A 23856-nucleotide genomic window follows, 5' to 3' on the forward strand; every position below is an offset into this window, starting at 1 on the left:
CCTTTACCTTACTGATAGGTTACACTGGTAAATTCTCAATTAAAGACATTATATTAGAATAAAACTCTAGTTGCTACGCCATATTTTCTCACAATAACCATCTCAAGGAAATAAAGATCTGAGAATATCATGCAATTAATTATCTCTAAACCAAGATTTAAATTACTGACTGCTTTTGGGTTAAATGAATCAGAAGTGTTATCTAATTTCCTCATATACTTCCACTGAAACCAAATTTCAGGTAATTTTTTCTAATAGTTTTTACACAGAAATCAGACCACTTTTCTATTTTAAAGTTACACATAGGAAATTAGTAAGGTACTCTTCACACAGTTTCTGAAATTATGACAAGTAGCAAATCAACATACTTATATTAAGCAACGACCTTCATTTCTGATAAACAGAAAATTTGGATTATGATGATTTGAACAAAACACTTCAAAAACCACATGGAAAGAACATAGGAAAGATGTATATCAAAGAATAAAAAGGTTTAGTTCAGGGAAACTAAACTTAAAATATAAGGCAATTCTGTGCTAGCTAAAAAGAAGAATGAAGAAAAAAGCTATCACATACAAAACAGAATAATAAACAGTCACACTACAACAAGGTTACTGAAATTAATATTTCATGCATCATCTATGTAAAGTTCATCAATAAATAAAAGTTATTCCACTTTAAAATTATATACAGACTGGGTGGTTCAGTCATTAAGCATCTGACTTCAGCTCAGGTCATGATCTCAATTCATGAACTTGAGTCCCACATCAGGTAAGCTTGAACCCCACTTCAGGTGAGCACGAGCCCCGCTTTGGTGAGCTCAAGCCTCACTTTGGGTAAACAGAAGCCTCACTTCAGGTGAGCCCCGCTTCTCTCTCCCTCTCTCTCCCCCTCCCTCCCCCTTGTGGGATTCTCTCTCTCTGCTCCTCAATCACCTGAGCCCTCTCTCTCAAAAAAATTTTTTTTAATTAAAATTAAAATTAAAATTAAATAAAATTAGGGGTGCCTGGGTGGCTCAGTCAGTTAAGTGTCCGACTTTGGCTCAGGTCATGATCTCACACTTCGTGGGTTCTGGCCCCGAGTCTGGCTCTGTTCTGACAGCCCCTCGGGGGTTGCCCCTCCCCAGCTCATGCTCTATCTCTCTATGTCTCTCAAGAATAAACATTTAAGAAAATAAATAAAAAATAAAATTATACAGACCTATACAATATACACTAAATGTTTAGCAGAGGGTCTACCCTAAAGTAAGCACTAGATAAATATTTTATATTACTAATAACAGTAGTATTAATGATATCACTGAGTTCTCACTAAAGACCTTTTATAAGAACAGTATGCAAAAGTTTAATCAATGAAGTTTTGTACACACCAAAGAGCATCCCCGCAAAAGGACTACAGATGTCTTGGTTAGTGGATTTAGATGGTTCATTATCTCGAGCACTAAAACAAAAACAAGAAGGATTAGAACTCAAATGATTTTCAGGCAACAAAAATTTACAGTAAATTGTAGGTATGAGTTATTGGACATTAAAAGTACTATGGACACTACAATAGTTACATATTTTTAAAGTCAGGGTAAAATCATAGCATTTTATCTCTTTCTACAGTGAGACCTTGATATATATATTCAGCCTCTATAAATATATAACCTTTTTCTTCAGTCTGTATTATTGGCTCTATAGATTCTCAATAAAATCCTTTTATATAAGAACAGTTAACCCAATAAAAAAAATGAATATAAATACAAATAAATCCTAAAAAAAGAAGTGAAAAGTGATACCTATATGCACACTAGAAAAGAAGATCATCCCTTAAAAACTCCTTCCTTGAAATACAGAAATGGGGGAGGGGGGAGGAGAGACAATTTCCTCAAAGAAAGCCTAATCAGACCCAAATAGCAAATTATTTTATCTCAAGAACTTCAATATATTACTTTCTTCAGAGAAAATAGACACCTTTTGTGATATAATGACATTATTATCTCCATTATGCACTATGGATTCAGAACTGTTTATCCTTATGTATGGTATAAGAAAGCCACCAAAATTAAACTATAAACAGAAAGAGAACATGAATATAAAATACATATATTTCCATTCTTTTTGACATGACAGATTATGAGCACTAATTTTACAAAGTAAGCATATAAGTTATCTACTCAATAAGCTGAAAATCAAAAAGAAATTTTTTTGAAAGGAAAACTCACATTGTACGAACATTTTCAATTTATTCCCAGTTAAGTTACATCACTCCCATAACTCCAAGATATTATAAATTGATTTTTAGTCCATTAAACTATATGCTTATTTGTCCTTTCATTATTTCAACCAAATTTAAATACCTTATAATTATAGGGACTTATTTGGAATACCTTGGCACACTTACAATCCAAACTTGCAATTCAAAATAACGCTGTAAAGTACTATAAATTTTCATTTAACACAATTCTTCCACCCTCCTTTTTTCCCTTTAACTCTTTTCTTATTAATAAGGAATCTGTTAACATACTATACCTTCCTACTTATTCAGTAAGCCAGTTTTAGCAGCTGCAGTTTCACAGTGTAATGACTGAAGAGCAGAATTCATATTACATACTATACCTTTTATTTCCAGCAGATGAAATGCGTATGTTTGAATGCTCTGTGACATCACCACCATACTCCTTAGGAGGCACATTCCCTTGTCTGTTCCCGTACATCCTTAAAAACACATTAGCTTATAGAGCTTGCTCCACATACAGTGGGCCTTCTCATATTATCTCTTTGGTGATTTTACATTTGATGTTGGAGATGTTAAAGGGAACAAAGTGTTATAATGAAGTTTTACTGTAAACACATTTGAAAATTAACATGAATGAGATTTAATTCAAGTATGATTTGCTAGTTAATAAGAAACTACTAAGAGATTAGATTCAATAGTCTTTAAAAAAAAAAGAGGTTATAAATTATTTGAATATAACTTCTAGAAAATTTTAATTTCAAACTATTGTATATACTAAGACTTTTTTATCATTCATTTAATTCAAAGAATATTTATTGAGGACCTGCTACATGCAAGTACTATTTATTCATTTATTCTAGGCACTGGGTATATGAATGTGGCCCTTGCCCTCATGAGGATTACAGACACATTTCACAATCAGATCTCTTTTTGCTGAAAGAAACAAAATTCAGATTCTTGGAAATTATTTCACTGCATATAAAAATCTTTTTAACTTAAAATATAGCAACTGTCTTACCAATTAAAATCAAATGTAGCAAGCCACAACATTTGATAACATTGTAAATCACATGAAAGAATAAATATTAGCAAAAGGAGAATGGAAAAAATTATCAACAGGCTGATATACGCATAAAAACTTATTAGTTCACTTTACTCACAAGGTCTTGGACAACAAAAAAATATATCAGAATGTTTGTTTTCTTCTTAAAAATCCTTTCCAGAAAATAATTTTAATATTTTTTCAATTAATCTTTTTTTTTCCACTTGGCAAACATTGATTTCTTTAGCTTAATTCCTCATACCAGAGAAATCAACATGACTTTTCACACCAACACTTATCAGCATCCATGAAAATCAGCATTTCACAAGTCATATTTCTTTTCACTGCTGTTAACAAGCTATATTGTCTCTCAAAAGGACTATTAGAAAGAAACAGGTTTGTTAAAGTATTATTCGATGTTTTAGGTGAATTTCATTTTCACATTAAGAAAAATGGCAGTTTTTAAAAGAAAAGGACTTCTCATTCTCAGAGCCAGCATAGAAGTTGTTCTTCATTTGTTTCCATCACACAGACGACTATCAATATTATCTAGGAGAAAAGGCTACTGAGGATTATAACCTTCATAATATAGAACCTGGCATGTTACATAAATTGCTTCCATTTTTTAATCCGTATCTAAAATAACAGAAACCTTCAAAAGCCACTTCAAAAAGGAATTTCACACTATTTCAACTTATCAAAATACAGCTGGTTTTATAGCTATACCCATGTGCTCAAAACTCTGTTTTAAACTGACATATCAGTTTCGTCATTCCCTATTGCTACCACTTAAAGAATTGGTAAATATAAACTCAAACTAATTTGTAATTAATAATGCCAAGCAACCAGAATTAGTTATACTAGTCTATATTAAATATGCAGGAGCAGAAAAGAGTTATCAGAAATGCCTATTTGGAAGGGTGGTCCTTGGCTGGCACCTGGAACACATATTTTGGGAGGAGTCCCACCATTCCCCGGATGGAGAAAAGTGGCTCACTGTGCATAAACTGTTTATACAAACCATATAGTTTATGCTGAACATCTGCTTTCCTTCAGAAGTTCAGAATTTTCCTACATCCTCGAAAAAGGGTGCCTGTGTGACCAGCCCACAATAAAAACATGGGCGCTGCATCTCTAATGACCTTTCCTGGTAGACAACGTTTCACTCACGCTGTCACAATTCAATGCTGGAGGAATTAAGTATGTGCAGTGTGAGTCCACTAGGAGAGAACTCCTGGAAACTTGCACCTGCTTACCTTCAGACTTTGTCCATGCCCCTTCTTCCTCTGCTGATTTTATTGTGTATCCCTTCACTGTAATAAGTCATACCCATGAATATAACTATAGATACAAAGTCTTGTGAGTCCTCCTGCTGAATCACCAAACCTGGAGGTGGTCTCCCATTACTCGACAAAAATAAATGTGATGTGGTAAAGTACTGCCTGAACAAATGAAAGTTTTCAAATATAGAGAAATTTAAAGTTATAAATTTTTAGAAGCATACTTTGTGATTAAACCGGAATTAACCAGAATTAAAGACTATTTAGATATACAAAAATCTTTCTAAAATTTATCTAAGAACTGTGGCTTCCTGCATTTTTAGGTAAGTTCTCTAAAGACATTTGGACTTGCAATTCTAACCTATCTTTATGTAGCTATAACCAAAGTACGCTATATCCAGAGCAACTATACTAAAACATGTTTTACAATTTTTTCAATATACAGAGCTATCTTAATAAAGTAAGCACCATAAACACAAAAGGCCATATTCAAAGTTCCTTCCAAATTAATCATTTTATTTATGTATAAAGTCAAGGTCTATGCTAAATTCTACAGTAAAATCACAAAGACTTCCCAATGAACTGCCTATAAGGAAGACAGCTTTAAGGTATACCCTTTCACTAAAGAAAAAATTTTCACTCTCAAAACTATAAAAGTCCCCTCCTGTTGCTGACAATTACAATAAAATCAAGACTAGAGAAATGTTTAAGAGGCCCAATAAAAGCAGAGATACACATTTCACCAAAAAGGATAAAATAAAATCTTAAGGCATCCTATTTAATTGTATGAAATGACTCATAATAGGATTATGCTTACTTTGTTAAACCAATGAAAACTATTTACAGATAGTGATTCCATAAATATTTTTTAAATTTACTAATATAAGATTTTAAAAACAAAAACAAAAAAACTAGAAGGGAACCTAACAAGCTGTGAAGTCAAATTATAAATTCATAAAAACAAAATATTTACCATCTCTTGGTCATAGATTCCTATGGCTCACAGCAAGGAAGAATCATTTTTCACCTTACTTTTAAAAAACTCATGGGGCGCCTGGGTGGCTTGGTCGGTTAAGCGTCCGACTTCGGCTCAGGTCATGATCTCACGGTCCGTGAGTTCAAGCCCCGTGTCGGGCTCTGTGCTGACAGCTCAGAGCCTGGAGCCTGTTTCGGATTCTGTGTCTCCCTCTCTCTCTGCCCCTCCCCTGTTCATGCTCTGTCTCTCTCTGTCTCAAAAATAAATAAACGTTAAAAAAAAAAAATTAAAAAAAAAAAAAAAACTCATCTAGGGGTGTCTGGGTGGCTCAGTTGGTTAAGCGTCCAACTGTGGCTCAGATTAGATCTCACGGTTCCTGAGTTCCAGTCCGGCGTCAGGCTCTGTGCTGACAGCTCAGAGCCTGGAGCCTGCTTCAGATTCTGTCTCCCTCTCTCTCTGCCCCTTCCCTGCTTGTGCTCGCTTGCTCTCTCTCTCTCTTTCTATCTCTCTCTCTCTCTCTCTCTCTCTCTCAAAAATAAACTTAAAAAAATTTTTTTAACTCATCTAATTCACAAAATAGTTACATCATCTTGTTTTCATATCACGAACTTCTCTAATGTGAATGAATTCTGTTATTAGGGGTACTCTCTTAGATGTTAAAAATACTGAGCTATTAACTGTGGATCACCCTTTTTCCCTATGTTTTCAGTTGTTTCACAATTTTTATATTTACTTTAATAAATGATTTTCTAATATCAAGCCCATCTTTAAAATGGAGAAAATAATAGTATTAAAATAGCCCTTTCAAAGATAAATGAAAATTAATTACTATATATTTTTAAAAAGTTATATCAAATAACTCAAGTTCTAATTAGCCATTTCTCCTCATTTATATCTTATATATTAAGCAGGCACATTTCTTACAATGTCCCACACTAAGTAAGCATGTACTCATCCATGTGGATAATACACAGATTCTAATTTCAGATGGCATGTTATTTCAGAAATTTATTAAATGACTATTAAGATTACAAACTATCAAATATCAAGAGTTAAATAGAATGGAAGTGCTAACTGCATTAATCACATAAAAACTTCTTTAAAAAGCATTTTTTAAAGCTAAAAGTTTCTTCTACTCGCTAACATTGGTTATAAAGTAAACATAGTAAAGTAATACAGTAACTTCTACAGATCAAGTTAATAAATAATAAAGACTAGGATGATCACATTTAAAAGTGGTCTATAAATTTCAAAGTATTAGGAAACATACCATTACATTCAACTTATAAAAACTCCTAAAACATTATTTTAGTTAAATTGTAAATATTCATAAATAACACACACACACACACACAGAATACAAGTGTTAAACAAAATGTTAACTACCTTGTTAATTATTTAAAACCACTGCCAGTGATTAATCTTGAGTTCAAGAGTGTAAAATCATTCCTGGGCTTTAGCTTTCCCATAAAGTGGACAAAATAGTTCATTAATAAAGACATTATGGCACATGAAAACATTTATGGGCTAATTAGAAAAAAACTGAGACCAAAAATATAAAACTCAAAAATTGTTAAAAATCAAAACTAGAATTTATACATGCTAAATTTTATAAGAAAAAAGAATAAGAGAAACTTAGGAAAATGAAGGAAAATTAATTTTGTACTTCTCACAATAATTATTTTTTGTCAAGAACTTCTGGTTAAGATTACAATATGTTATGAATAAATGCTTAGACAAAAAATAAAGAAGGTATTACATAATGATAAAGGAGTCAATTCATGGAGAAGAGATAACAATTGTAAATATCTATGCACCCAATATAGAAGCACCTAAGTACATAAACCAAATATTTACAAACATAAAGAGAGAAACTGACAGTAATAGTAGAGGACTTTAACACCCCCTTTAAATCAGTGGATACCACCCACACAGAAAATCCAGAAGTAAACAGTGGCTTTGAATAACACATTATACCAGATGTATTTAAAAGATATATAAGGAACATTCCATCCAAACACAGCATAATACACATCCTTTTCAAGTGCACATGAAAAATTCCACAGGACAGATCACATGTTGTGTCACAAAACAAGTCAGATCAAATTTAAGACTGAAATCCTATCAAGCATCTTTTCCAGTCACAAGAGTATGAAAGTAGAAACCAATTACAAGTTGGGGGTGCAGGGGGGTACAAAAAATATAGAAAATGTGGAGGCTAAACAACATTCTCCTAAATAATCAATGGGTCAATGAAGAAATCAGAGGAAATCCAAAACACATGGAGAAATATGAAAAAGGAAGCACAATAGTCTAATCTTTGGGACATAGTGAAAGCAATTCTTAGAGCATTCATAGTAATATAGGCCTACCTCAAGGAACAAGAAAAAAAAACTCAAATAAACAACCTAACCTTATGCCTAAAGTAACTAGAAAAATAACAAATAAAACCCAGAGTCAATAGGAAGAAAAAAATAAAGATCAGAGAGAAAATAAATGAAATGGAGACTAAAGACCAATAAACACAGAGCGGGTTCTCTGAAAACAAAACTGATAAACCGTTAGCCAGACTAATCAAGAAAAAAAGAGAAAGGACTTAAACTCAGAAATCAAAGAAAGTAACAACTGACACCACAAACATACAAAGGATTATAAGAGAATATGAAAAATTATATGCCAACAAATTGGATAACCTAGAATAAATGGCTAAATTCCCAGAATCATACAATCTTCCAAAACTCCATCAGGAAGACACAGAAAATCTGATCAGACTGATTACTAGTAACAAAACTGAACTACAATCAAAAATCTTGCAACAAACAAAAGTCTAGGACAAGATGACTTCCCAGGTGAATTCTACCAAATATATGAAGAAGAGTTAATACCTATTCTTCCCAAACTATTCCAAAAAATAGAAGAGGAAGGAAAAGTTCCAAATTCTTTATACAAGACCAGGATTACCCTGATACCAAAATCTGACACAGACAGTATATTAAAAAAAAAAAAAAAAAAAAGTCCACAAACCTACAGGTCAAAATCCCTGATGAACACACATGCAAAAATTGTCAACAAAATATGAGCAAGCCAAATTCAAAAATACATTAAAAGAATCATTCACCCGATCAACTGGGATTTATTCTGGGGATGCAAGGATGGTTAAATACATGCAAACTAATAAAAATGAAGGATAAAAACTATATGAACACTCAACAGATGCAGAAAAAGCATGAGACAAAATACAACATCATTTATGAGAAAAACTCTTTTAACAAAATGGATTCAGACAGAACATACCTCATAATAAAACCTATATATGGAAAACACATGCTTAACATCAATGGTGAAAAACTGAGAGTCTTTTCTCTAACTAAAATCAAGAAGAAGACAAGAATACCCACTCTCACCACTTTTATTCAACACTATATTGGAAGTACAAGTCACAGCAATCAGACAAGCAACAGAAAGCAAGGAAGCAGTAAAACTTCCACTATTTGCAAATAACATGATACTATATACAGTAAGTCCAAAAGACCACCAAAAAACTATTAGAATTAATAAATGAATTCAGTGGGGTACCTGGATGGCTCAGTCGGGTTAAGCATCCAACTCTTAATTTCAACTCAGGTCATGATCTCATGGTCAGTGGGATCGAGCCCTGTGTCAGGCTCTACAATGACAGTGCAGAGCCTGCTTGGGATTGTCTCTCTCCCTCTCTCTCTGCCCTTCCCCTGCTTGTGCTCAATCTCTCTCTCAAAATAAATAAACATTAAAAGAATAAATTTGGTAATGTTGCAGGATAGAAAATTAATATACAGAAACTGCTGCACTTCTATACACTAATCAATGAAGATGCAGAAAGAAAAAAAATTCATCCCACTTACAATTGCAACCAACCAACCAACCAACCAACAAAAAACCTAGGAATAAATTTAACCAAGGAGGTGAAAAGCCTATGCATGAAAATTATAAGACTCTGATGACAGAAAATGAAGATGACACAAACAAATGGAAAGATATTCTATGTTCATGGACTGGCAAAAATATTATTAAAAATGTCCCTCCTGCCTACAGCAATCTACAGATTCAATGCAATCCCTATCAAAATACCAACAGCATTTTTCACAGAAGAAACAAATAATCCTAAAATTTGTACTAAACTACAAAATACCCTTAATAGCTGAAGCAATCTTGAGAAAAAAGAACAAAGGTGCAAGCATCACAATCCAAATTTGAAAATAGTACTACAAAGCTATAATAATCAAAACAGTAGGGTACTGGCATAAAAACAGACATATAGATCAATGGAACTGAATACAGACCCCAGAAAAATACCGACACTTATACAATTACAAGAATCTACAATGGGGAAAAGACAGTTTCTTCAACAAAAGGGTGCTGGGAAAACTGAACAGCTACATGTAAAAAAAAAAAAAAAAAAAAAAAAAAACTGAACCACTTTCTTATGCCATACACAAAAATGAACTAAAAATGGATTGAAGACCTAAACATGACACCTGAAACCATAAAGCCTCTAAGAGAAAATACAGATAACCGTCTCTTGGACATCAACCTTAACAACATATTTATGGATATGTCTCCTGAGGCAATGGAAACAAAAGCAAAAGTGAACTATCAGGACTACACCAAAATAAAATGTTTTTGTACAAAAAGGAAACTATCAACAAAACAAAAAGCAACCCACTGGAGATATCTTCAAATGATTCATCCGTTAAGGGGTTAATTTCCAGAACATATAAAGAACTCATACAACTCAAACCAAAAAGCAAATAATCCAATTAGAAAACAAGCAGAGGATCTGAGTAGTCATTTTTCCAAAGAGACATACAAATGGCCAAAAGACACACAAAAAGATGCTCAACATCACTAGCCATCAGGGAAATGCAAATGAAAACCACAATAAGATATCACCTCGTATCAATGAGAATGGCTAGTATCAAAAAGACAAGAAATCATAAGTGCTAATGAGGATTTGGAGAAAAGGGAACCCTCATGCACTGTTGGTGGAACTATAAACTGGTGCAGCCACTATGGATAACAGTATGGAGATTGCCCAAAAATCATAAATAGATACACCATATGATCCAGTAACTCCACTACTGGGTATTTAACCAAAGAAAATGAAAACACTAATTTGAAAACATACCTGCATGCCAATGTTTATTGCAACATTATTTACAATAGCCAGGTTATGAAAACAACCCAAGTGTCCATCCACAGATGAATGGATAAAGAACATATGGTGTATATATATAGAATGGAATGCCAGCAAAAAAAAGAATGAGCTCTTGCTGTCTGCAACATGAATGGACCTAGAGAGTATTATGCTAAGTGAAATAAGTTAGAAAAAGAAAAATACCATATGCTTTTACTCATATGTGGAATCTAAAACACAAAACGAATGAACAAATAACAAAAAACAGAAAAAGACTCATAAACACAATAATCTTATTGCCAGAGGGTGGGGGCACACAGGGAAAGGGCTGAATAGGTGACAGGGATTAAGAGATACAAACTTGGTAGTTATGAATTAAATAAATCATAGCAATGAAAACTACAGCATAGGGAATATAGTCAACAATATTGTAATAATGTTGTATGGTGACAGACAGTAACTACACACAATGTGGTGAGCACAGCATAATGTGTAAAACTGATGAAGCCCTATGTGTGCATGTGAAATCAACTGCGTATCAACAATACTTAATAATTTTTTTTAAAAAAGAAAAAATGGTTAGAGCAAGAAGCCACATATAGTTACACATTTCTTTAGTCTCAAAAAACTTCACTAATAAATAGAGTCATTTTTCCTACCAACCACTCTGCCTGCTAAATAAAAACTATTGAATGATATAAACTTTTTGTGGGAATTAAGGAATCTACAAATCTGAAATACAGAAACTAAATTTTAACTTCAAATGTCTTAGAGACATATGTGAAAAACCTACATCTGGAGATGTAAGTTTATGCATTAACAAAGTGCAGTAACATATAATAATGACTTAAATTTGAAGAAATACTTTTAAACATTTTAAAATGTACACCAGGAATTATACTCACTGATCCTCATGTTTAATCTATTCTTAAAATGCTACCTGGAAAGGTTATATAGAAAGAGTTCACTTCATTTATAGGATACATAAGAAAATAAGCTAGTTCTCAAAAAATTAGGCTGAAATTAATTTGTTCAAGTTTAAAATTATCACAGGATATAATTACAAAAAAATATATCAAAATATTTTTTAAAAGCAATCATCATAAGTTTCTTGCAATTCCAAACTCAAAAGATAGCATTACATTATACTTTAAAGATAAACAGACACCATAAGGAAAAAAATGTTCTCATGTACAAAGAAGGCAGAACCAAGAGTCCAAGATTACCTGCACTTCCCTATTTGAGACCTCTTTTAGTTTAGGCAGCCTCTGACTACCTTCAGTTATAAACATTTTTAAATATAAAACATTATAGGATTTGGAGTATTTTCTGAAGCACAAACAATTCAAATCAGAGATAATGACAAGTAGCACTGCAAAATTCTAATCTTTCATTAATATCACTTAAATCAGCGTGAATATTAATTAAAAAGACTGGGTGAGCAGGCGATAACAGCTACAGAATAAGAAGTAGAAGACAACAGACTGTAAAGGTTCTGTTAATATTTAGAATATTAACATTTAGTTAGGATTAACTAATATTTAGAATACTAAATGTACAGCAATAGATCTCAGAAATTTTCTAAAATATTTAAAAAGTAATCTATTTGGACTAATGAAACAGGTCTCATAAACTCGTGAAAATTTAGATTTAACACTTGCAAGTTAACAAGTCACTGACAAATATGGAACCCTGCCATATTTCTATCTCCAAATCAAAAGTTCATTAAAATATAGCAAATTGTAAGTATTAAGGTAAATGACTTAATAAAATAAAACCCCAGTGTAGCAGTTAAGAAATTACAAATAGTGTCCCAAAAACAATCATCAAAAAAACTGAAAAGCACCTGAAAATCTGACAGTAAAAACCTGGTATCATTTTACTTAAGTAAATGTTTAATAAGTGACTTACAAACACTGAAATATACTGATACAAGTACTTAGGAGCATAGGAAAATTAAAGGAATAAGCTGTATTTCATCTATTTTAAAATGTCCTTTTTATCCACATTTTAACATGTGAATCTGGGATTGCCATCAACCTGGTTTTAAGTCAAGTTATGGCAAAGAAGAGTTCTTCCCCTGTCAGTCACCTAGCGGCATTATGAATCTGAGACCACACTGAATTCTTGCCTCAAGGTTTTTCAGACAATAGTAGCAACATGAATTCAGACTGCAAACCTCAATTAGTACTGGCTTACAGTTCAAAATCTCAGGCAAGTTTTTTTTTGTACACCCTCTGTTCAGTGCCAAGGTTGAGACATGGAAGATTCCTTTCTGTCCCCTTCTGTGAAAAAGTTTATTTTCCATCTAATTTTACATAAAAGTTGTAGCCTTTCAGTGTCACAGCTTTATTACAGCTTTATTCCTTTCTTGCCATTTCAGGAATTGTATTTGTTCCTTCAGTGGCACATAAAAAAGAATGGTATAACCTAAAATTGACAGCATCTTATAATTAATCAAATATGCAAATCAAATGAAACTCCTTCTCCCTAGCATAATGATAAAAAATAACATTAATATTAAACAAAGAAAATAAAAATAAAGTTGTAAATACCTGTCATTTGTATACACTCTCAAAAGTCTTCTATCAAAATCACTTTCATATCTAAACCTCTCGTCCATTTCTTCACTTACTTCAGGATCTTGATCTGGTCTATAATAGTGTCTATCAAAAAGACGATAATCATTAAACTTGCTAAATCTTCTCTCTGGAATGTCAGCCTTGCTGGCAAACCTTTGATGTTTTTTATCGGAAATGCCCACTTCTTCATTAGTTTTTTTAATGATTCTTCTACTCCTTAATTCAATTTCATCATCTAGTTGTCGGTATCTGTTCTCCTCTAGTCTTCTTTGGTTTAGAAGCTCTTCATATGCCTCCGAAGGAGTTAAGACATTTCTCGTAGGACCCTCTGAATTTTCACAAGATGCTTGTATTTGTGAAGGTAAATCAGGCTTAACCTGACTAATAGGTTTTTTATTTCTTTGATTCTTGTGCTAGTCAAATAGAAAACAAGAAACAGATCTTAATACAATTCTATTTTTTAAAAGGTAATTAAACCCTCAAATGACGCTGAGTCTACTTACAATCTCAACTCCAAGGCTTAATCACCCAAAGAAATATCTTTATAAAAAAAAAAAAAAAAAAAACCTTCATGGAAATGCTATCCTTCAAAACATAATAAATATCAAATAAACAATCAACAGTGATATAAGTAAGTGGGTACAAAAAGAGAGGATAAACTAAATGCAAATTCCTATCCCAGGAAATATTAAAGCATACTTTGGCAGGTAAAATTGCTTCCAATTATTTCAAATTAAATTCTTAACACAAAGAATATAGAAAGTGCTCAATTTTTGGGCCCCAAAAACATCAACCATTTTTTTTTAATGTTTTATTTATTTTTGAGACAGAGAGAGACAGCGTGAGCAGGCGAGGGGCAGAGAGGGAGCGAGACACAGAATCTGAAGCAGGCTCCAGGCTCCAAGCTGTCAGCACAGAGCCCGACGTGTGGCCCAAATCCACAAACCGCGAGATCATAACCTGAGCCCGTTGGACGCTTAACCGACTGAGCCACCCAGGTGCCCGTAACATCAACCATTTTTAAATGTGGAAAAATATATATATAGCTAGAAATTGTCAATGTTCTAAAAATCACTTAAAATTAAAAACTAAAAATCACTTAAAGTCAATCTCTAAAATTATACCTCCCCAATAAAGTTAAAAAGTAGGGTAAGTTCTTCAACATATGATAAAACCATTTATAAAACTAAATATTGTCCTGAGTTTAGTTCAATTTGGTTTACTCTTTAAAATATTTACATAAAAACCAAGTGAAATGTTTAACATACAAAAATATTATCAATTAAGTACAAAATATTCAACCTTTGGTGTTAAAGATTTACTTTAAAAGGAAAACCTACCTCAGTACTACTCTTTTCTACCTGTCTGAACTTTTCAGTGGATTCTTCCTTACCCCTGAGAAACTGATTATATTCTTTGTTGCGTTCAAGTTTCAATCTTTCCTTAAAATAAAAACCAAAAGGTAATGTTAAAATTCCAACTTCAGAAAAAAGTACCTTTATGTCCAATCAAACACATACAACATAAGATATTACCCAGAATCAAGCACTGCTAATAATTTCAAGGATAGAAATAGTTGCAAGGCATGAGAGGGGCAGGAAAAGGTCTGAGACCACCAATGCAATTCCCCACATCCTTTCTTGTCACATTAAAATATGCATTACTATTTTTTAAAAAAATTAAAATATGCATTACTATTTTAAAAAAATTAAAATATGCATTACTATTAATACACACTTAGGTCCAGGTTAACACAGGAAGTCATTAATAGAAGGGAGGTGCTTTGGTTGTGAAACATCTCCATTTTATACATTTTATAAGTTACATCACTTAGTTAACATTTTCAAAAAAGCCATGCCCCATAAATCCATGGGATTCTAGGTTCGTTTACCAACAGCAATCTTAGAAAATCCAGGTGCGCTCTGCGAAAGGCATTCATAAATAAAACCGTCCCACTAGTAAATACATGAGTGTGTTTGCCAGGAGAGTTGTCAGCATGTTTCCAAGGAGATTTGACCAGGTTACCTTCCTTCTTTCCTTCTCAGGGATATCTCCTGCCTCTATTCCTCCACCCTACAGCCAAAACACCTGCTGCTAACCATTTCTTTCCCAAATATAAAGAAGTTGCTTGTTGTATTTTAAACATAAGAAGGTAAAATTATCACAGACACTAATATATTATAAGGTAAATGTTTTGTTGAAACACAGGAAATGTTCTTAAGCCTTAATACTTCCACTGTCATTGAAACAGCACAATCTAAAAAAGAGTTAAAGATTTAACTAGGTCATCTTTTGAAGCTTACTACTGCCCATTTGTCTTATGTACTATGTTGTGATCGCTCACCTAGCTTTGCAGTGCTTTATCAGTCCATCTCTAAAGAGTATGGACATATTATTTGTGCAGTGATAGCAATACATTCAAATAGCCCCAGACCTCACCCTACATAAAAGCTCAGTATACTCTCATCTACTCATCTCACTGATAACTGTGACACATGAAATGAACTTAAAGCTCAAAACCAATGCTGAAAAATATATATTCTATATACTCAATTAATTCACAGATTAAAGGTATCTTACATTGTTATAAATGTTACTTTCAAAAGTTTTTTAAAAAACAGCACAGAGACTCCGCAGACTTTTTAAAAAGGCATATATTCAAGTATGGGAAATGATATAATCTTCTCCTTGGATTTAAGTCAGGAGTATGTTCTTTAATTATCTTGATGCCTCATAAAACTATTACTCACAATAACTACTCCTATTCACCTACCTTAGCAGATAACCTCTCACCAATAGGAAGAGAAACTCCCAGAGTAGATGGATCTGTTTCACTCGTGGACAGAAAATTTTTCTGTATACATACACATTAAAAAAAATATATTATCTAATTGCCTTTATAAAATGTTCCATAAATGTGTCTTACGTTCTATTTTCTAAGTGATTACTTATGCAGAGCAAAAGAATGAAATGGAGATGAAGACACAAAGTACAATTCTACAGAGTTCATAACAAAAGTAATTAGGAAACAGAATTTTCTTCCAATCAACAACTCCCTGAAGAAGAGAATCAGGTCTTAATTTTCACCTGCTACATACATATATGTATATTCCAGATGATTCAAAAGCATGGGAAAAAAGGAAACTCTTTTTCAATTTATATTCCTCATCTAAACACATATTCTTCATCCTCAGTGCCCTACTGTCCTTTTGTTCTTAAGGCCAATTTAAACTTGCTCACCAAGATCCGTGTGCACACTGCAATCATGTTTGTTTACTAATTTTCCTGTAATAATTTATGAGTGGATATCCACTCAAATCCCAGAAGATATAAACTACGAACACTGTTTCCTTATGTGTACCTCCATCCTTGATCATTAAACATTTAGACAATACAGTGTAGTAAAAAGACCATCAGGTTAGGAGTCAAAAGACATAGGCTCCAGGACTAGCCCCAACACTTAGTTCTGTCACACTGAGCAAGTTACCTAACCTTCTTGACCTAGGCTTCTACCATAAAATGAGAATAGTAACTGCTCTGCCTATCTACCAAAGCTGGCATAATGATCAAAGAGGATTAAAAATGTAAAATCTCGGGGTGCCTGGGTGGCTCAGTCAGTTAAGCGTCCAACTGTGGCTCAGGTCATGATCTTGAGGTCCGTGCATTCAAACCCCATGTTGGGCTCTGTGCTGACAGCTCAGAGCCTGGAGCCTCCTTTGGATTCTGTGTCTCCCTCTCTCTCTTTCTGCTCCTCTCCCACTCTCGCACTGTCTCTCTCAAAAATAAACATTAAAAAAGAATGCAAAATCTCTTTGAAGGCTATAAAGCAATCACAAGGATTAGAAAAAAATATATATGATCTCCAACTTTCTGGTACTGCTACTTTGTAGTCACAATCTAGAAGTTATTTAACTTCTCTGCCTCAGTTCTTTTGTGTGTAAAACAGGGATCTAAATCACTAGCTTATGAGGATTAAATCAATCAATATTTGTTAACCTATGTAGCTCCATGCCTTTTACTTATTCATTAATTATTGACTACCTAAAACAAAAGTTATTTTTTTTTTGGTGGTAGGGAGACAAAGATAAGAATATAGGGGCGCCTGGGTGGCGCAGTCAGTTAAGCGTCCGACTTCAGCCAGGTCACGATCTCGCCGTCTGGGAGTTCGAGCCCCGCGTCAGGCTCTGGGCTGATGGCTCAGAGCCTGGAGCCTGTTTCCGATTCTGTGTCTCCCTCTCTCTCTGCCCCTCCCCCGTTCATGCTCTGTCTCTCTCTGTCCCCAAAATAAATAAACGTTGAAAAAAAAAAAAATTTAAAAAAAAAAAAAAAAAAGAATATATTCCCTATATGTAAGAAATTTACTGTGTTGCTGGGGAAACAAATATGTAAACAAATAACTACAATTTAATGTACCAACTGCTATAATACAGTTATATCTAAAACATTTGGGAACAGTGATTAATAAAACTAAGCGATTAGAAAGGTTTCACTGAATCTGAATTTACAAATAATAGTTTACAAATAAGTTGTGCTACAAAAGCTAATATGAAAGTTGGTTGTATAGAACTCTAAACTTACTTGTCAAGGAAAACAATAGGATACCTGACTAAATCCCTGAATCAGTTTAACCCTTATATAAAAAGTACCCTATAAACCTAGCCATTTTGTAGTTATACATGTGCAAAAAACACATTCAGAGTTCCAACCCTTGGAAGACAGAGACACAGCACCCTCACTCCTTCACTGGGCAATTCCCACTCCCTATAAAGGCCCAGGATAATGTTTGAAATTTTCAATAAAATGAAAAACATAATAAGGACAATATAGTGAGTTATTCAAAAGTCTAAATTTTAGTCATTCGCTCATTCATTCAATATTGAGAGCCTATGTCCCAAACTGTTTGAAACATCTGAGTTGCATCAGTGAGGAAAACAAAGATCCCTGCCTTCCTAAAGCTTACACTCAAGCAAAGGAAATTGAAATAATAAACATAAGGAAGAGTATGGTATGTTAGTAGATGATAAGTACTGTGACAAAAAAAATTAAAAGAACAGGCTACAAACATTCCAGGCTTCTAAAGGATGGGAGAGGGAAGAATAGAAATCTAGAGTTCTCTTTTGGACATGTTCAACATAAGATACCCATTAGATTTCTAAGATAGGTAGCCAAATAGAGTAAGTGTGAGGTTCAGGAGAGAAGTCTGGGCTGGAAATACACATTTATTAATTCAATATAAAAATTATTCTCCTGAGAATATATTCTCCCTGCAATGTTAGATGACCAAGTGTCTTTTGTTCTAAAAATTGGGAAAGAGATGGTAATTAACTGTTTTAATGGCTCTTCTTGGCAAAATTTAAAGATCTGATTTTTTGTAATTTAACTATCCACACAATCCAAGTCTGGAAGCCACAAAAAAAATATCTAAAAAGAGTAGACTTGGAAAATACATATTCTAGCGGTCAAGGAAGCCACTGCAGCCACCTACCCAAATCCTATGTTATTTTCTTTTTCCCTTGCCTTCCTTTCCATGTCCACCTTCTCATATGTCCACCAAAATGTGTCTCTTGCATATTAAGAAACTACTGCTCCTCTATCATAACCACATTCTTGATACTCCAACACCAAAACTCCTTCATATCCATTTGAATTTAAAGATTTGTACTCCTTGATTCTTTTTCTTTCTTGATTCTTTCTCTCCTTCATAAAGGCAATTTCTTCCTATGCCTCCTACCATCATTCTTTTTTAAAATCTTCTATCTATGAAGTAGATAAGTGAAAATGGTAGATACCAGAGGAAAACCTCACCTAACAAAGGAGTGCTGGGAGAGGGGACAAAACTGAGTACGAGGCCAGGGAGGCAGGCTGGAACACAAAAGACTTCAAATGCCATGCTAAGGAATATGCATTTTTATCCAGAAGCTCAGTGAGGAGACAATGAAGTATTTAAATTGGTAAGAAACAGGATCATTGTGGAAAGTAGCATGAACAGACTGAAAATTAGCGGGAAAAGAAGAGTTAAAAATCTGTAGCAGTAATTTAAAATAAACACTAAGAATCTCTAATATGCAGAACAGTCCTAAAATAGTTATTGAGCTCTTCACAGGCTGCTTAAGGAGGTATAGTGTTTCACACATATGAAATTAATAACCTAATCTGAGGTACCTGGCTGGCTTAGTCAGTAGAGCATGCAACTCTTGATCTCAGGATCGTGAGTTCAAGCTCCATGTTGGGCATAGAGCCTACTTAAAAAATACATACATACATACATACATACATACATACACAAATAAAATTCCTTTAAAAAAACCTAATCTGATGCTTTCCTATCTGTCTACATCATTATTTTTTACTACTCTCAAAAATAATCTAGTCTAACCAACCCAGGCTGGTAAACCCAATATGCCTCATTCATACAAAGCTAAAGCCTCCCTTCTAAGTCCTTCTTTATTCTATATTCTCCATCTGGAAAATGTCCTCTCCTTGATTCACCCTCTAGTGTATCCAAATTCTACCTATCGTGTCTTACAAAATAACACCTTGGAGTCTCTCCTAATCATTATATCCTTATTAGGTATCAGTTTCTGACCTGTATGATGTCATCTCTACAACCAGACTCTTAAGACCCCTTGAAGACAAATTCGTCTTCATAAGTGCTTAAAAACTGTTGGGTGAATGATGATGGATGCGTGAGATACTTTTTTAAAGTTCTGTAAAACTACAATGTTTTTGTTTTCCAGTATAAATTTACAAATGCAGTCCATGCGTTTGGGTGCAAAAATATTGAGTAATCCAAATCCTGACAACACACTTTAAAAACATCTTAGAATATCCTGAGTATTATTAATTTTAATGTGATTAGCAAAATTAAAAGAAAAAAATTGGCATGCTGAAAACAAATGGGCCATAGAATATTTCTAAAAGATGTATAAGAAAGCAATAAAAATAAATGCAAAGCAGGAATCAAAAGGAATAGTGCCTGATTGTATTAATGGAAAATTATAATGTATAGACTGACATTGGTAAAAGGATACAAAATGTTACCATTCAAAAAGTCAAAATCACAAATGAAGTTATTTTTCTTAATAGTTTGAGAGCAACATCATAAAATGAAAATAACTGCAAGCTACTAGATCTAAGAAAAGAAAAGAAAAGAAAAGAAAAGAAAAGAGAAGAAAAATGAAAGGAAAACGTTTTGCAGGCAACCCTACCTTTCTTTTCGCTTGTGTAATACCCTAAAGTCAAGGGAAACAAAGTATTCAAAGTTCTTTCTCTCCATGTGCACATCAGAATAAATAAGAAACCACTTAAACATTTGGAACAAACATTACAAAGTATGAAAAAACTATAGAATATCTTGAGATGACTAGAAACATCGTGATTGTTTAAAATAATTTGATAACTTCAAAAATAAATTGCATTTGAAAACTACAAGAAATCTTAAGCTTAGAAATTACATAATTTAACCAAATATACTTAAAACAAGGGTTCTGCTAAGTAAATATATTAAATCATAAAGCAAAGACTTGGGAGGTTAAATAAATATATTAAATGAAGTTTTTATAAGCTTAGCTGACAGGAAAATAATTAGCAACTAGAACCCCATGTGTCATTTTAATACGTTTGGGGGGAGTAGAGGAGTTTGGAATCATAATTGGGCTATTTTAAACCATGATAACTCTACAGAAAACATGAACAACCAGAACTTACCATCAGATTTAAAATTAAAGCCCACTACCCTGTTCCAAAGGTCAAGAGTCAATGGTACTAGTTCTCAGCACCATTTTTTTTCTACCAATGTCATACATGTCACTTAACTTTCACTGTAATATCCTACTGCTAGATACCACTGAAAACCTAAAAATTAACACATATGACTAAAACCTTAGGAAAATAATTTAGGAGAAGAATTCTGAAGCATAAGATCTGAAGCATAAATTAATAGAATTTATTACCTGAGTAAGATAGCGTCTGTAATCTTGCCTCAATTCTTCTTTTAGTTTATGTTTCTTCCGTTCATAATCTTCCCCAAGTGGTAAACTTAATCCATAATCAATTCCTAGAAAGAGAACAACTTAAGTAATATAGCTCATTTTCAAACCAATGTCAGTTTCAATACAATATGCTGTCACCAGAGCACAGTAGGTAAGAACACAGTCATGCTGATTCTGAGACCAGGATCAGGATAATGAATTGTTTATTTAAAATATTTCAGTAGGTCATACATTCACATAGGGAAAATATGCCTCCCACCCATGAACCTGTCACCTTGTTCTCCTGCCCAAAATAACCAACATCACTGTTTCTTGCATCTCCTTCCAGAGATTTTATGCATTTATAAACAGATATTTTTAAATTACTGTGTCTATCTGTGTGTATGTGCATGCGCACGTTTACTTTACCCCCTTTAGATAAATGGTTCTGCATTGTTTGGCATCTGGCTTTTCACAGAGTACAAAATTAAAGCAAAGAAAAGCTGATTACCTTTACTTCCTCACTTAACCCTACTGAAATCTCTATAAAAACAAATACAACAATTTTAAGTTCTGTTTTAATTAATTAATAATGTGATTTTAACCTAAGAATATCTTTATTATAAAATGTTTGAGAAAAAATTATTAAAACTGTGTGGCTCAGGCTGAAATTTCCAAAAACTTTTAATGTTAAGCCACCAATTCTGACTTCACATAAATGGATATTAATTTTTGTTGTGGCAAAATATACATATTACAAAATTTTCATTATAACCATTTTTAAGCATATGATTCAGTGGCATTAAGTATTTTCACAGTGTTGTGCAACAATCACCACACACACAAAAGGTGAGCCCACTTCTAGAATTTTTCATCATTCCAACAGAAATTCTGTAAAAGGATGTTAATATTTTAAGGAAAACTTTAATTTTGAATTATGTTTCATTACATAGAGTTCAAAAACCAAATGACATCTTGGGATGGTAACAGGATGGCTGTACAACTTGTAAATACACTAAAAATCAGTGTTGTATAATTTAAATGGGTAAATTTTATACTATGTAAATTATATCTCAACAAAGCAGTTAAAATCAAATAACACTACTTTGGAAACATTTTAACAGTAAAATACTATGTCAAGAAGCACAGATATTGAGTGTTTAGATTTTTGAAGCTCCTCTCCCTTCTTCTACTCCTACCATGTAATACTACAGTATAAAAAAATTATCATTTTTAAAATTTAAATCCAAGGTAGTTAACATATAGTGTAATAATGATTCCAGGAAGGGGTGCCTGGGTGGCTCAGCTGGTTGAGCGTCCGACTTCGGCTCAGGTCATGATCTCACAGTTCGTGAGTTCGAGCCCCACGTCCGGCTCTGTGCTGACAGCTCAGAGCCTGGATCCTTCTTCAGATTCTATGTCTCCCTCTCTCTCTGCCCCATCCCCACTCATGTTCTGTCTCTATCTTAAAAATAAATAAAAAACATTTTTAAAAAATTAAAAAAAAATAATGATTCCAGGAAGAGAACCTAGTAATTCATCACTTACATATAACACCCAGTGCTCATCCCAACAAATGCCCTCCTTTAATGGCCATGACCCACTTAGCCCATCCCCCAACAAATATGCCTCCAGCAACCCTGTTTGTTCACTGTATTTAAGAGTTTCTTATAGCTTGTCTTACTCTGTTTTTATATTATTTTTGCTTCCCTTCCTTTATGTTCATTTGTTTTGTATCTTAAATTCCACATATGCATGAAATTGTATAGTATTTGTCTTTCTCTTATTGCGCTTAGCATAAAACACTCTAGTTCCATCCACATTAGTTGCAAATGCCAAGATGTGATTCTTTTCAATTGCTGAGTATTATTCCATTATAAATACATATATCACACCTTCTTTGTCCATTCATCCATCGATGGACATTTGGGCTCTTTCCATACTTTGGCTATTGTCAACAACGCTGCTATAAATACTGGAGGGCATGTGTCCCATCGAATCAGCACTCCTGTATCCTCTGGATAAACACCTAGTAATGCAATTACACGGTCGTAGGGTAGTTCTATTTTTACTTTTTTAAGAACCTCCATACTATTTTCCACAGTGGCTGCACCAGCTTGCATTCCCACCAACAATGCAAAAGAGATCCTTTTTCTCCAATCCTTGCCAACATCTGTTGTTGCCTGAGTTGTTAATTTTAGTCATTCTGACTGATGTGAGGTGCTATCTCATTGTGGTTTTAATTTGTATTTATTTCCCTGATGATAAGTGATGTTGAGCAATTCTTCATGTGTTTGTTAGCCATCTGGATTTGTTTGGAAAGTGTCTATTCATGTCTTTTGTCCATTTCTTCACTGGATTATTTGTTTTTGGGGTGTTGACTTTTGATAAGTTTTTTACAGATTTTGGATACTATCACTTTATCTGATAGGCCATTTGCAAATATCTTCTCCCATTCCACTGGCTGCTTTTTAGCTTTGCTGATAAGTTTCCTTTGCTTTGCATAAGTTTTTTATGTTGATGAGGTCTCAATAGTTCATTGTTGCTTGTTTCCCTTGCGTCCGGAGACATGTAAGAAGTTGCTGCAGCCAAGGTCAAAGAGGTTGATGCCTG

At 33.5% G+C, this 23856-nt stretch overlaps 1 protein-coding gene across 1 annotated transcript in view; it reads right to left on the minus strand.

Moving 5' to 3' along the window:
* Nucleotides 1-23856, minus strand: part of CSPP1 (centrosome and spindle pole associated protein 1) — a 142275-nt gene that overhangs the window by 76247 nt on the left and 42172 nt on the right. Inside the window, 6 exon segments of the mRNA XM_030303813.2 lie at nt 1370-1440; nt 2601-2699; nt 13247-13686; nt 14614-14715; nt 16047-16127; nt 21226-21329. Coding sequence (XP_030159673.1) covers nt 1370-1440; nt 2601-2699; nt 13247-13686; nt 14614-14715; nt 16047-16127; nt 21226-21329 — 897 coding nt within the window.

This window comes from Lynx canadensis, chromosome F2 (assembly GCF_007474595.2).
Source record: "Lynx canadensis isolate LIC74 chromosome F2, mLynCan4.pri.v2, whole genome shotgun sequence".
Taxonomy (NCBI): domain Eukaryota; kingdom Metazoa; phylum Chordata; class Mammalia; order Carnivora; family Felidae; genus Lynx; species Lynx canadensis.